Source organism: Stigmatopora nigra, chromosome 1 (genome assembly GCF_051989575.1).
Source record: "Stigmatopora nigra isolate UIUO_SnigA chromosome 1, RoL_Snig_1.1, whole genome shotgun sequence".
Lineage (NCBI taxonomy): Eukaryota > Metazoa > Chordata > Actinopteri > Syngnathiformes > Syngnathidae > Stigmatopora > Stigmatopora nigra.
In genome coordinates this window covers 10,753,672-10,766,385 of record NC_135508.1, presented here as the reverse complement: position 1 = coordinate 10,766,385, position 12,714 = coordinate 10,753,672, and the positions used below count along the sequence as shown (strand labels likewise).

At 41.8% G+C, this 12,714-nt stretch overlaps 1 protein-coding gene across 1 annotated transcript; it reads right to left on the bottom strand.

The window, feature by feature from the left end:
* Positions 1-804: 804 nt before the first annotated feature.
* Positions 805-6,201, bottom strand: LOC144202080 (potassium voltage-gated channel subfamily A member 3). Its single transcript, XM_077725046.1, has 3 exons — positions 3,428-6,201; positions 1,826-1,886; positions 805-1,748 (listed from the first exon to the last, which is right to left on the bottom strand). Exon 1 carries the CDS (start codon positions 5,964-5,966, stop codon positions 4,386-4,388), a length of 1,581 nt encoding a protein of 526 aa, XP_077581172.1. The 5' UTR covers positions 5,967-6,201; the 3' UTR covers positions 805-1,748; positions 1,826-1,886; positions 3,428-4,385.
* Between the last annotated feature and the right edge of the window lie 6,513 nt (positions 6,202-12,714).

Here is a 12,714-nt window from a genome sequence, read left to right as displayed (position 1 = left end):
AAGTGCTCTCTGTCTGTTCAGTTCAATTAAATGAACTGTACACTAGCTGATGTCTGACAGTGGCAATAATCAGCTATGATGTGTGTGATTTAAATGAGCGTGTCTTTTGGAAACAATGCACCATTGACATGGCTCTGTCATTATTTGGAATACCCTACTATGATGATTTGTTACTCTATTCAGCTAATTGGCAAAGTACGTCTGTACTTGTAATTTTGCTGCCCTGCCACCTGTGGCGCAATTCCATGATGGATCAGCCAATTAGCACTCTGCTTTATTCGGTGGTACTAGAAACAGCATCATCCTTACTGGCAACAACTAATGTCAGCTCTGACACCATCATATACTACTATACGCGGATCCATGTAGAACACAACAATACAATCTGAGCTCAATCTGGTCACATCGACTTCGTTATACGTGTGTAAGTGTATTGTTGTGTTCCAAATGGATCCGACAAACTTGTGCAGTGAATACTGTCCCGCATTGATATTTACATGTGATCCTGTTATTGTTTTCACCTCCTGTTCAAATGAAGGGCGCTGCTGCTCTATCAGGGAGTAAACACATGCACACGCACACAGTTGCCAAACAATTTCCTGTCTTAAAAACGTAAACAGGACACAATTATATTTGGAATTTCAGAGGGCTGTCCTTCCATTCATCCACAATATACAGTGTATTTTACATCCCAGACTATAGCTTGATTTGCAACATTACTATTGAATGAAACTGTTTCAGAAGTGAATGAACATCTCAGTCAGTCACATATCGTTTCAAATAAAGACAGCAAGTACCACATGATCTTGTTGTATGGGTCATGTTTAAGATAGCACAGAGTAACATAGAACAAATACTGACAAACGCAGCTTTCCCCTGACGACATTCTGCACGAGAGCACTTAGGCATCGACGCGAGGTTCCCACGGGCATCTGTGTGAGTGTTTACATGTCTGTCTGGGTTTTGTGCTGCCTTTTATCATTCTCTATGTGTACTAGGTCAGGGGAATATCAGCAACAATCACATATAACATACATGTATTATTTAAAATGTTAGCAATACTTAGCACACTGAGCTAACAAAAGGCATGTGGTTAACAGTCTCTTATTTGTATCACAGTTTTTCCTCACTCAATGTTTGGCCTCTTTTTGCAGCTTTCAATCTGAAGACAACAAAGTTTGGGGAATTCGACTGGACATTAATTAGCAGAAAATTAAGACAGTATACATGAAGAAAACCCTTACAAATCCAAGGACAGTTGTGCTTTATGTTTAAAAACTGCTGGCTGTCTTTAAAAGCCACATTTCTCCGACTTTTAACCTTTTCATGTACAAATGGCAGATGAAAACCTAAAACAGGATCTGTTTTTAAACCTCTATCAGCGTGATCAGTAATAAAATAAGCTAAATGTTGAGTGTAGAGACAGCTGTCTCTGAAAGTTAAAGCATTAAGCCATAAGGATAAATTCTGGAACACATGTCAAGAGAATTTTGAATCTATGATGCGTCACACAAAAATGAGAGTTAGAAAAGAGCAGCTACACACTTATAAATGTTGGACGAGCAGTATAATGTATATTTCCTGACTTTTTTTTCTAAGTTATAACATACTGGCAGGGGTTACGCTGCTATAGGCACCAAGTAAGAAGACGCCAGCCACAAGGCAGATGAAGACATTTTCCTTTAAGAGGAGTTCTTTGTTAATCAAGTTTACCCCATTTGGTCCACAGGAATACAGTCTTTACATCCCTGCAGAGAAAATAAAATGCCATTTAAAAAGAATAATAGAATCAATTTGTGACCTATTACGCCAATGTTGTATTTACCTGCACGAGGGTCATTTGACGAGGGTGAGTTGAGACTTCCAGGAGTCCTGAAAGGTTTCTTCTACCTGAGAAAGTGACAATAAAGGAAATTTTGTTAATGAGCTTTTGACAATATCATTGGCACGTTTACATTATGAAAACATGCCAGTTTATCTCTCCTTTGCATGAACTAGGTAGGGAACAAAACTTAATTTGACTTAATTTGCTTTATGCAATGTTTGCAGATACTCAAAAAAGGTTTGCGTTCATTAATATAAAATTAATGATCCTTTCTTACTCTCTGTTAAAGAAAAAGAATGTTTTCCACTCTCGCTATGCCAAAAAAAATATATTTTGATAGTAGACTAAGCCAATCCAACGAGTTACTGTTAGTCCAGACAAAGGCAAAAGTAATGGTGAACTTTTTTTTGTGTTTCAAGTGTTTCCTTAGTCTATTAAAAAAACAACAATAACACATTGTTTCCAAAATACAACTTCCAAATGTGTTAAGAGAAAAGAAGCCAACTGAGAGTGCCAAGCTGCCTTTTAAAAAAGCAGATCTCCCGTCCAATTATCGCCAGTGCGATAGTGCTCGAGGAGGAAAGAAATGCCAAAGCAGAAGCCCTATGAGCTGTCCTCTAACAACCCATCCAGCCGATTCACATTTTCCCAACCTGACCAATGCAATTAGAGGGTAAACAAATGCCACGTCTCCTCCCTTAGTGGAGCTTTCATGTGACCTGAAAAAAAAATGATGCTGATGGGCTTTTCACGAAAATATTACTATTACACTCACATTTTTAGAAAGAGAAAGAAAAGAGTTATATTGTATATCTGCCAAGCTTGTCAATGTGATCAAGAGTGTACCTATAATGGATTTGAGAACATGTGATCTTTTCACTGAGGAAAAACACGTATAACGTCACACTGATCTCATAGTTATTTTTTTACTAGCTTTGGGGTTTTTGGCTCATTGTGTAAAACAAATCTGCTCCATAAGAAAGGTGTGCTTATCTCTTGCTCAATTTCATATAGAGATTAGCTTGAGCTTCTTATATTTGTCTCATTCTGTCTACCTTTGTTTCAGAATTACTTCTCCCAAGGGTCCATTAGGGGAAAGGCCAAATAGTTGTATTTTGGGCAATGCCTGGGAAAGATGGGAAACAGAAGCCTCAATGTTGTTACCCCTTTTCTCCTATTTTGACCAAGAATTACTTCAGAAACAAAAGTTCACAGAATGAGTGGATCCGAGAAGGCCAAATTGACCCCAACAGATGAAATTTAGCAATAGATGAGTTACATATTTTTTCCTATGGGGAGCTCAGGTTCACTAAAGGGACATGAGCCACCTGTTCTGCTGGCAGGCGATGGTATCCACCAGGGGGCGGAGACGAGCGGAGCAAGGTGAGCTTGTTATTCATACACAAAGTCAAGTGAAGGTGAAAACACAAAGAGGCAAAAGACTGTTTACTCCGACAAACGACCGGCACTTTTAGCACACCCTCTTCGGGAAAAAAATTTCCAAACAAACAGGATGTCTGTATTGGCAGGTCGTAAAGGCCGCAATTATCCTTTTGTGTTGAAAGGGAAATTGCTGAATATTCCATTAGGACATGGAAAGACTTACCAGTGCCATCAGTGGGTGAAGATCAGCCCCTGGTGGGCAATATCTGCGTTGCACCCAGGATAGCCAGACAGCCCATTTGGAATTCCTTGAGGATTACTTGGCCAGCCACTTTCACAAATTGAGACTACACAGGGAGTTTCACGGTCAAATTTAGATGGCGTTTGTTGCTATTTGATTTACTGTGAGGGTGCACTGACGTCATCCACACACAGCAAGTCCTCCAAGGCATGATATTCAGATGATAATCCACAAGAAAGCTTCCAAGCCATCTGGGAGGTTTCTGTGGAAACAAGGGCGCCATGGCAACGATGGTTGGGGTTACCGAGGAAACGGCCGTCGCCATGGAGATTGCATCACAGCGGGCTATATTTGAGGCATCCAAAGAGAAGCACGCGTGTGTCTCTTGCTTTCCAGCTCACACGTGTCTGGAGTGGCTGATGAGACACAGCGTGGTGGTGGTGGTCTAGTGGCCCCACATGGCAGCTCTAAAAGCCTCTACTATATATGGGAGTTAAGTTTGAACACACGTGGTAACACTTTGGACTAGACTTTAAACGCACGATCAAGGCATAGCACAGTCTAATTGATATAATATAGGTTACTTGTTGCTTTTCTTTTAAGACATTACGTGTGTTGAAAGACACATTGAGCACATTTAAACGGTCCTGGCTATTGCACATCGGCTACGACTGACGAATCACAGCTCATGTTAACACAACGAGAAGGTTATTGGACTACACATTTACAGTCTTTCACAGTTATAAAGCTTCCCGCATTAGCTACAATAGAATTTCTCTCAATTTCAGGCTTTTATAGATGTTCCTCCCATCATTTATCGGTAGTCTTATCCTCTGAAACCAATTCCAATTCTCTGAATGTGAATAGGTAGGTCCTTTTTTTCTCCCTTCTCCTAGTTGTTTTTTGTTTGTTTGTATTTTTCCAACTTGACCAGAACTACACATCGGTAAAGATTTTCTTGTTGATGTTGATGCAGTTCTGTGAGTTGTTTTCCGCGCTTGAGGGAAAGTTTGGCTGCTGCTTGAAGGCGCTGTTGATACCATGCTCTTCTATCACCATGTACTCACTCTTGCTGAGTGAGGACGACGAGCGCGTCTTCCTCAGCTCCTCGGGCTCGGCCAGTGGCTGACAGCTGCCCACGTGCAGGTACTGGGCCTGCTCCTCCCCTTCGGTCTCCCTGTGGTAAAAGTAGTTGAAATTGGACACGATGACCGGCACGGGCAGCGCGATGGTCAACACGCCGGCGATGGCGCACAGGGAGCCCACTATCTTGCCCCCTATGGTCACGGGATGCATGTCTCCATAGCCCACGGTGGTCATGGTGACCACGGCCCACCAGAAGGCGTCCGGGATGCTGTTGAATCCCGATTCGGGATCGTCAGCCTCGGCGAAGTAGACGGCGCTGGAGAAGAGGATGACGCCGATAAAGAGGAAGAAGATGAGTAGACCCAGTTCTCGCATACTGGCCTTGAGGGTCTGACCCAGAATCTGCAAGCCTTTGGAATGGCGCGAGAGTTTGAAGATGCGAAAGACACGCACCAGGCGGATGACGCGCAGGATGGCCAACGACATGGCCTGCTGTCCGTTCCCTTGCCTCTCCGCCAACTCCGTTCCCAGAGTGATAAAGTACGGGATGATGGCTACGATATCGATGATGTTCATGATGTTCTTGGAGAAGGTGGCTTTGCTGGGACAGGCAAAGAACCGCACCAGAAGCTCAAAGGAGAACCAAATGATGCAGAGGGTCTCCACCACAAAGAAGGGGTCGGAGAAGGGGCTGACGAAATAGGGGAGGGTGCCGTTAATTAGCGGCGCCATGGGGATGGCGTCCCGATTGTCGTCCCTGAATTCGGGGAGCGTTTCCAGGCAGAAGATGACAATGGAGATGAGAATGACCAGGACGGAGACTATGGCGATGCCCCGAGCTGGTCCCGAGCTCTCCGGGTACTCAAAAAGCAACCACACCTGTCTCTGGAACTCATTTTCTGGCAATGGTCTCTCCTCCTCCTTGATGAAGCCCTCGTCCTCGCGGAACTTCTCCATGGCTTCCTCGCCCAGCTCATAGAAGCGAATCTCCTCGGAGAAAATATCAATGGGGACGTTGACGGGTCTCCTGATGCGCCCGCCTGACTGGTAGTAATAGAGAATGGCATCAAAACTGGGTCTGTTCCGATCGAAGAAGTATTCATTCCTTAGGGGATCGAAGTACCTCATCCTCTTCTTGGGGTCCCCCAGCAGGGTCTCCGGGAACTGCGAGAGTGTCTTGAGCTGCGTCTCGAAGCGCAAACCCGATATATTGACCACCACTCTCTCGCAGCACTCGTGGTCCGGTTCGTATCGATCCAATGAGTGGTGGCCCGGGAGAGCCGCCGACTCCTCCAGCATGTTGTCGCACGCCGCCACGGTCATGACGTCGGCTTCCGCCGTCTCGGCGTATCCGGGGTTCACCAGGTTGTCGCTCCGAGTTTGGCAGACGCTCGGCGGGGGTGATTGCAGGAGGCTCAGGTGGTCGTCCATGCGCGGCTCACGGACGGCCGCCTCGCCCCCTCCGCGGACCCCGCCGCTTCAGCCCGCTGTCTGGCGTCTCCCGCGTCCTTCTCCACTCTTTCTCCCCTCCAATCCCGCTATCCCCGCCCACCACCAAAGATGCAGGGGTTATAAACAAGCCCTCCACCCGCCCACAGCATGCCGAATCTCAGTGCATAGCTGTGTGTGTGTTTGTCCAATCGGCGCGCGCAAGGACGCGCGTAGAAAGCAACAGTCGGTCGTGGTTCAAATGGCACGCTTTTGGGGCGCGCCCACCCTCCCCGGCGCGCTCTCGTCTTTGTTACGCACACGTGCTCGCATCAATCGCTGTGTTAACCATTCGAGTGTCTTCGATTTATCCCATGAATGAATCAAACATACAGATGGTACTATGTTAATAAAAGCACATTTTTCCACAAATAAAACCAGAAATACATTATTCTGAAACCAAAACTGTTGAGATTTAATTTCTTGATACTTAAACCAGTAGGGGTTAAACAAGGTCATTGCTCAGAGATAGGAAGGAGACTGGGGCTACTCATAAATCCTTTGCACATTCTAGAAGTATAAAGTCAAAAAGGAAGGTGCAAATTTGATTGCAGACATATATTGAAGTATAATTCAATGTTTGACTTACCTAAGGGAGCAGAGAAATGTGTTTTTTGTTGTTGTTGTTGTTTTTTTCCCACTTTATCTTTACAAATATAGACTCCAGTAGCGCCATGCAAATAGAGTCCATGTTTCTACCGCCTCAAATATCTCAACTCATCTTCACTTCATTTCTGCACTGAAGCACTGAACCGCAACTGTAACAAATTGATGTACACAACGTTGATCATAATAGTACAAAAGAAAAATCACCTTCAATACTACTCTTGTGCCAAATGGCATGTTTGAGAGCCCAAACCCCAAACCAATTAACTGTAGACACAACGGGCAACAAGAAGCTTTTAAAGAAACTTCAATTATATTCCTCAAATTACTTATGCTTGGGTCCTGATCATATTAACAATTAGACGATTTCTGTTACAGAAACGTTGTGAAAGCGCTGCTGTCCAAGGTTCTGAAATACAAAGAATATAGAAAACCTAAAAGTGCCCTGAAAATAACATTTTCTAGTTCTTCTCTCACGACTTATGGTAAAATAGATATGTTTCTTGATGATTGTGCCTGGTGAGGTCACACGGGATATTAAATCACAGTGAGTTAAATCCATTTCCGATACAGTTTTATACATTTAAATGATTATGATGAGTGAGACAATTTACAAGTGAAGTCACATTGTTTCCCATGTTGATATTTATTGACTTCACCTGCATGTTCATTGTGACACGATAAAAAAAATGCTAGTTATTATACTGGCTTGAGGTGTATTGAGGATTTTCTATACATAAAAAAAAACATGAAAAGTATTCAAATATACCTAAGATGCTTGGGGGTGCACCATTGCTTATAATGCCTGTGGGTGTAGGCATGTGGGTGGTGGTAGATTTGTGGGTTAGGAACAAAATGGAAAAAAAAGTACTTCAACCTTGCTGTAAATACTGAGTTTTGCCTTAAAATATACAAATCTGAAACAGTATAAAGACAAGTCTTATAACCTTCATGAGTAGAATTCACGCATGACAGCATATCATTAACAATCATGATGAACTATTACCCAACAGCGTTAAGAGGCACAGTGACCTTGACCATGTTCTGTGGTTGCCAAATGGTCATGCTGAGGTTCTCCCAAGAAGAGAACAGGTTAGATAGGATTAGAAAAGAGAATAAAAGGGACAGTGAAGGTTAAGCATTTTGGAGACAAGGTCGGAGAGACAAGACTTGGATGGTTTGGAATTGGACACATCCGGATGAGAATTAGGGACCATAGCAGTATGTAGAATGTTAAGCTGGGGGAAAGGGCTAGAGGTCAACCTAACAGAAGATGGATGTAATGAGGGAGGACATGAAAATGGCTGGAATAGAAGAGGATGCAAAGGACAGGTTTAAATAGGAAAAGTTAATTTGATATGGTAACCCCTCATGTGAGAAGACAGTAGATTGCTGACATCAAAGCATATTACATTCATTTGGAAAGTTTCTAACAAGATACCTGTATTCTTTATTGGTGAAGAGTGCCCTCAAGATGCTCAGTATGCTAAGTGACATTGAGAATGGGACACTAAGACTGACTAGTTGCTTATTGAGAGCGCACTGAACAAGTCTTGAATTTAAGCGCCAGTTTCTCTACTGGGACAGAGCTCAAGGATAGAGAAAGGGCCTTTAAGTGTGGCTTCTACTCGACATGCTAAATATAGAACTAGCCAAATTAACCTACAAAACTGTGCTACATCCTCTTCATTGAAATTGAACAGCAAAAAAAGCATGGATGCAGGCCTGGAAACATACTTAAGGGGGTTGGGGGGAATCTTTCATTATAAGTGGGTCATTATAGAGGAAGGATAACTCAGTTGGCTGAGGTCATGGACATCTGGTTACACTTATGAAGAGAGCTTAGATCCCCCCCTGAGTATACTAAACAATTCCTGGAAAAGGATGAGGATAGAGTTAATTTACAGGATGCTAATAATATGGATAAATACCTGTCTTGTTGTCTCGATCTGCAGTTCTGAATTTAAACAACACTGTGTAATTTCAAAGTATACCACAGGCTGAATATTGTAATTGAAACCACATTGCAATCACACCTCCATTGTAAGCAGTCCCCCATCACCCAGAATTTTCTTAATCATGTCATTATCCCAATAACGAGAAATTAAAAGCTCAATATGAGTAAAAAGATCTGTACTTGGAGAGTAATTATTAAATTCTCCTGATATTTGCAAAGCTGGAAATAATTTGTGGTTGACGTGCAGCTGTACATGACAGGAGCAAAATGGAGGAAGACAAAAAGGAGAATATAGGACAGGGCCATCTGTGGAACAAAGCTTGACTGGACAGGAGCTGCATCACATCCTGCAGTAACCCCGGTAACAAGGGATGGGATGGCAGGGTAGGAGCACGGATAAACATGAACCAAACCAGGTGGCTCTGACTCTCTTGTTATTGTTTTGACTAGCTGATGATGACAAAAAAATGGGTACACCACCATTATTTCTCCCTGACTTTGAGTGTAATATATATGAACACGTGGTGGCGGTTGTATCTATATATCATAATTAAAACCCTGCCTCAGCTGCAGCCGGATGAGGGGAAAAAAAAGACCATTCTATTTTCATTCTGCCAGCTTCATTCATTCGCTAAATGACTGCAGAAATTAACTTAAAGACGGATGAGACATGGAGACAAGAGAGTGAAGCTGAATCATCTCAGGGCTAATAATATGTTATCCATACAAACACGATAAAGACTAGAGGACTTGGATGAATATCAAATCCTCTTAATTATCTATTAAATAGGTTGCTTGACCTAGTTTATTGTGTGTGGAAACACATTAAGACAAAAGGGGAGGAGAAGCAGTGATAAATCACACATAATGGGCCGACTAGGAAAAAAAACTGCCATGTCAAAAGAGGTAGTTTTTCGATTGAGATTGGCCTACATCTGAGCTCAGAAGCAATACATGTGTGCATGATAAGACTAAAATAGTTTCTTCCCATTCACACATTACCTCAGATTTCATCAGTTCAAACAAAACTGAGCTGGCAGTTGCAGGTGTTTGTGTCTTTTCAGGCATATGCTAGGAGAATAACAAAATAGAACATATTTGGGGCCATCTGTGTTGACTATTCACCCCTATTTAGAATTGCATCCTACTGCGCTTCTGTCTGAGTCGACCCTCTAATTAAAGCTACCATTTCTTCAGTTGGCACAGATGGTATTTTGCAATATAATGAAATAGGATTTCTTTTTTTTTTTTCAATGCTACTATGAGCAACACTTTGTTCCACCGACGACTAATCAGTAATGGGTTACGTCTGTGACAAAAAAAAGTAACTAAATGACATTCTTCAGTGCAGATTTTCATCCATCTGTACTCGGACAAGTTTTAATATGGGAGGCACTTCCTGGACGCCAGTAGTGGATCACAATGTGTGCGTGTAGACAGATAACCATTTACGCTCCTATTCACACCTCAACGCCATTTACAAGTATCAAAATAACTGACCTAATGTGCACTGCGGTCAGAAAGTAGACTACCCAAAGACTATCGATAGAACACGCAAACTCAGCAGAGGAAACCCCCAGCTGACAGCCACAAACACCTAAGCTATACAATACATAAGTATCTATAGCTCCATTGCAGTTTCCCCGGACTGTTCGTGTCCATGCATCTTGGTAAATGGGTCAGTTTGTGTAAGCATTACCACAATAACATTAGGGTAGGATCACAGAAAATTTAGTGGCTGGGAGTTGATGTATGGTTGACTCCTGTTATTTATCGTGGTCATTTTTAGTGGCTGGCATGTCCGCCTCATAGTTCTGAGATCAGAATTCCAATCCCAAGTGAGTTCTGACTTTTCTGTGTGGGGTTTCCATGTTCTCCTTGTGAATGTGTGGGTTTTCTCTGGGTATTTCGGTTTGACTTAGAAAAATTGGTTGTTGTGGGGTTAAGTTAGTAACCAAGTACAAATAGATAAATAAACATGTAAACGCATTGGCAGGGTGAAACAGTTGCGGCAGAATTGTGACATAATACACCAAGTAGGCCTTAACTAAACACCTGTGTTCATAGTTGCCTCCAGAACCTTCGTATATGGTAACCCAATACAAGCACATGATCTAAGGATTGCTTTGGCAAACCTTTGTCATGCATAACGACATGAAGAAATAAGAAGGAGCTTAAAACAGCTCCTCTGGTATGGACGTAAACAAGCACACTTACTGTATTGAGAGTGTAGAGATTGCAGCGTTTTATATAATTGTATTTATATTTAATATTTTACTTTCTGAGTGTGTGAGTGTGGACGTGTGTGTGTGTTCCTTTGAAAAGATCTTTTGGCCTAACATTCTTCTTGTTAATTAGTTTTTGGATCCCTGTTGTATAGGAGGACACTTTTAAAGTTTAGCCCAATTTTCCCACACCCTTCCATAAATAGCTTGTCCATGGAAAAGCTGATTTATCTTTCTTTTTAATTGGTTTAATAGCACGAGTCATTAAAAAGCTGATGCTTCTCATTTAAAACTTTGAAAAGTATCCAATAACTTTAGATAGTGAAATTCTATTCTATACACCTGCATTTTCACTCACATCTACTGCATATAGTGAGAATTTGATGGTCATTCTATTACAAGAGGATGGAGGACAGACAAATGTGCCTTATAGATGAAAATGTATTTGTTTCATTTTCATATAGGAAACACTTTAGTGCATCACTTTACTGTCAATCTGCAATCGAAATGGTTCCAAGCTTTAGATCAAGTGTGTCTTTGAAAATGTCTTCATTCACCAGAACATCTGTTAAATAGGAGTCCACTCATTTTGAATAAACATAATTTTCATTCTATTTCATGGAGTAGAGGTCAAATTCTTTCTCCCTATATGCATCCCTCCACTACTGAGGCATATTCATTCTGGAAAAGACAATGTTTACCCCAAATTACAACCAGGTTGGAAGAGTAGGATTGTCTTGGAAAGCTGACAATGAAGATTCTATTGGGGTATACCGATTAATGAGTCTGACAGACTGCTTCATATAAAATCTACAATACAATATGGCTTATATTCTTCCATCCATTTAAAATATAAAGAACCACTTGTGATCTCACTCCAAAAGATATTGAATGAAAGACAGCCAATAAAAACATCAACTGGCGCCAAAAAAAAGTCCCCAGCAAGGAGAGTTGACTGATCACTTTGTGCGGTGCGTTTTATTACACTCACCTTGACTACAAATGTAGGTATAGCATGTATAGCATCCTTCACCTCGAGTCTATATGTGTATTTAATGCATGTGATCATATGTCTTAAGGAAAAAAAATAGTGACAGAGAGGAACCAAAGATTATTGCTCAAAGGGGACCCCGCAGAAGAACATAAATCCCTTTGTCATACCTGTTCGTGACCTCATCTATACCAACAGACAACAGCTAAAGGGCTTGGACAGTGACCAAGTCTTGACCTACAAAGAAAACTGGAAAAATATCAATCTTAGATCTTTCAGAATGATTGCACAAAGTTAAAATGTTTTTTTTGGCTTAAGTTATTCCGTCGTTGCCAGATTTATATGGCAGCAAATGACCAAACATTTATTTTAATATATAAGAAAAAATAAAAGACCATCAAAGTGGCAAAAATAACATGGCGTCTTTCGCACGTCACCAACAGCTGCTGGGAAAAACATTTAGCACGTAAGCTGCCAAATCTTGTAGCATTATGTTCCACTGCCAAATTTACTTATGGTTCTCCTTGTGTAACCAGGCAAATGGCTAACAGAAATGTAATTTAAAAAATATTGTAGTATAATAAATAAAGGTGGGGCATGTTCTTGGGTAACCATTCAGGTTGCCTCAGCCTGACAGTTATGCAAGGCTTAGGGATACAAATCACAGCTACCACCATCCATGTAGTTTTCTAACAAACAGACGCTTGCAATGACCGTGTCTTGTTGTGGCACCACCTGTTTCCGTCTTGAAGGAGTACACTTTTACATGCTGGCAAAGTGCGTGCTTTTGTTTTTCTGTCACCATGAAACTTACACAATGGATCATCTCTCACTTGTTTTTGTTGATGAAGGCACTATGCTAATGTAGCACCCCCGAATTTGGCGATTATTTGCTTAAAAACACAGGGGGAA

What these genes read in the sequence shown, in the direction of transcription:
- LOC144202080 (XM_077725046.1), bottom strand. Translation starts at nt 5,966, where the DNA reads ATGGACGACCACCTGAGCCTCCTGCAATCACCCCCGCCGAGCGTCTGC.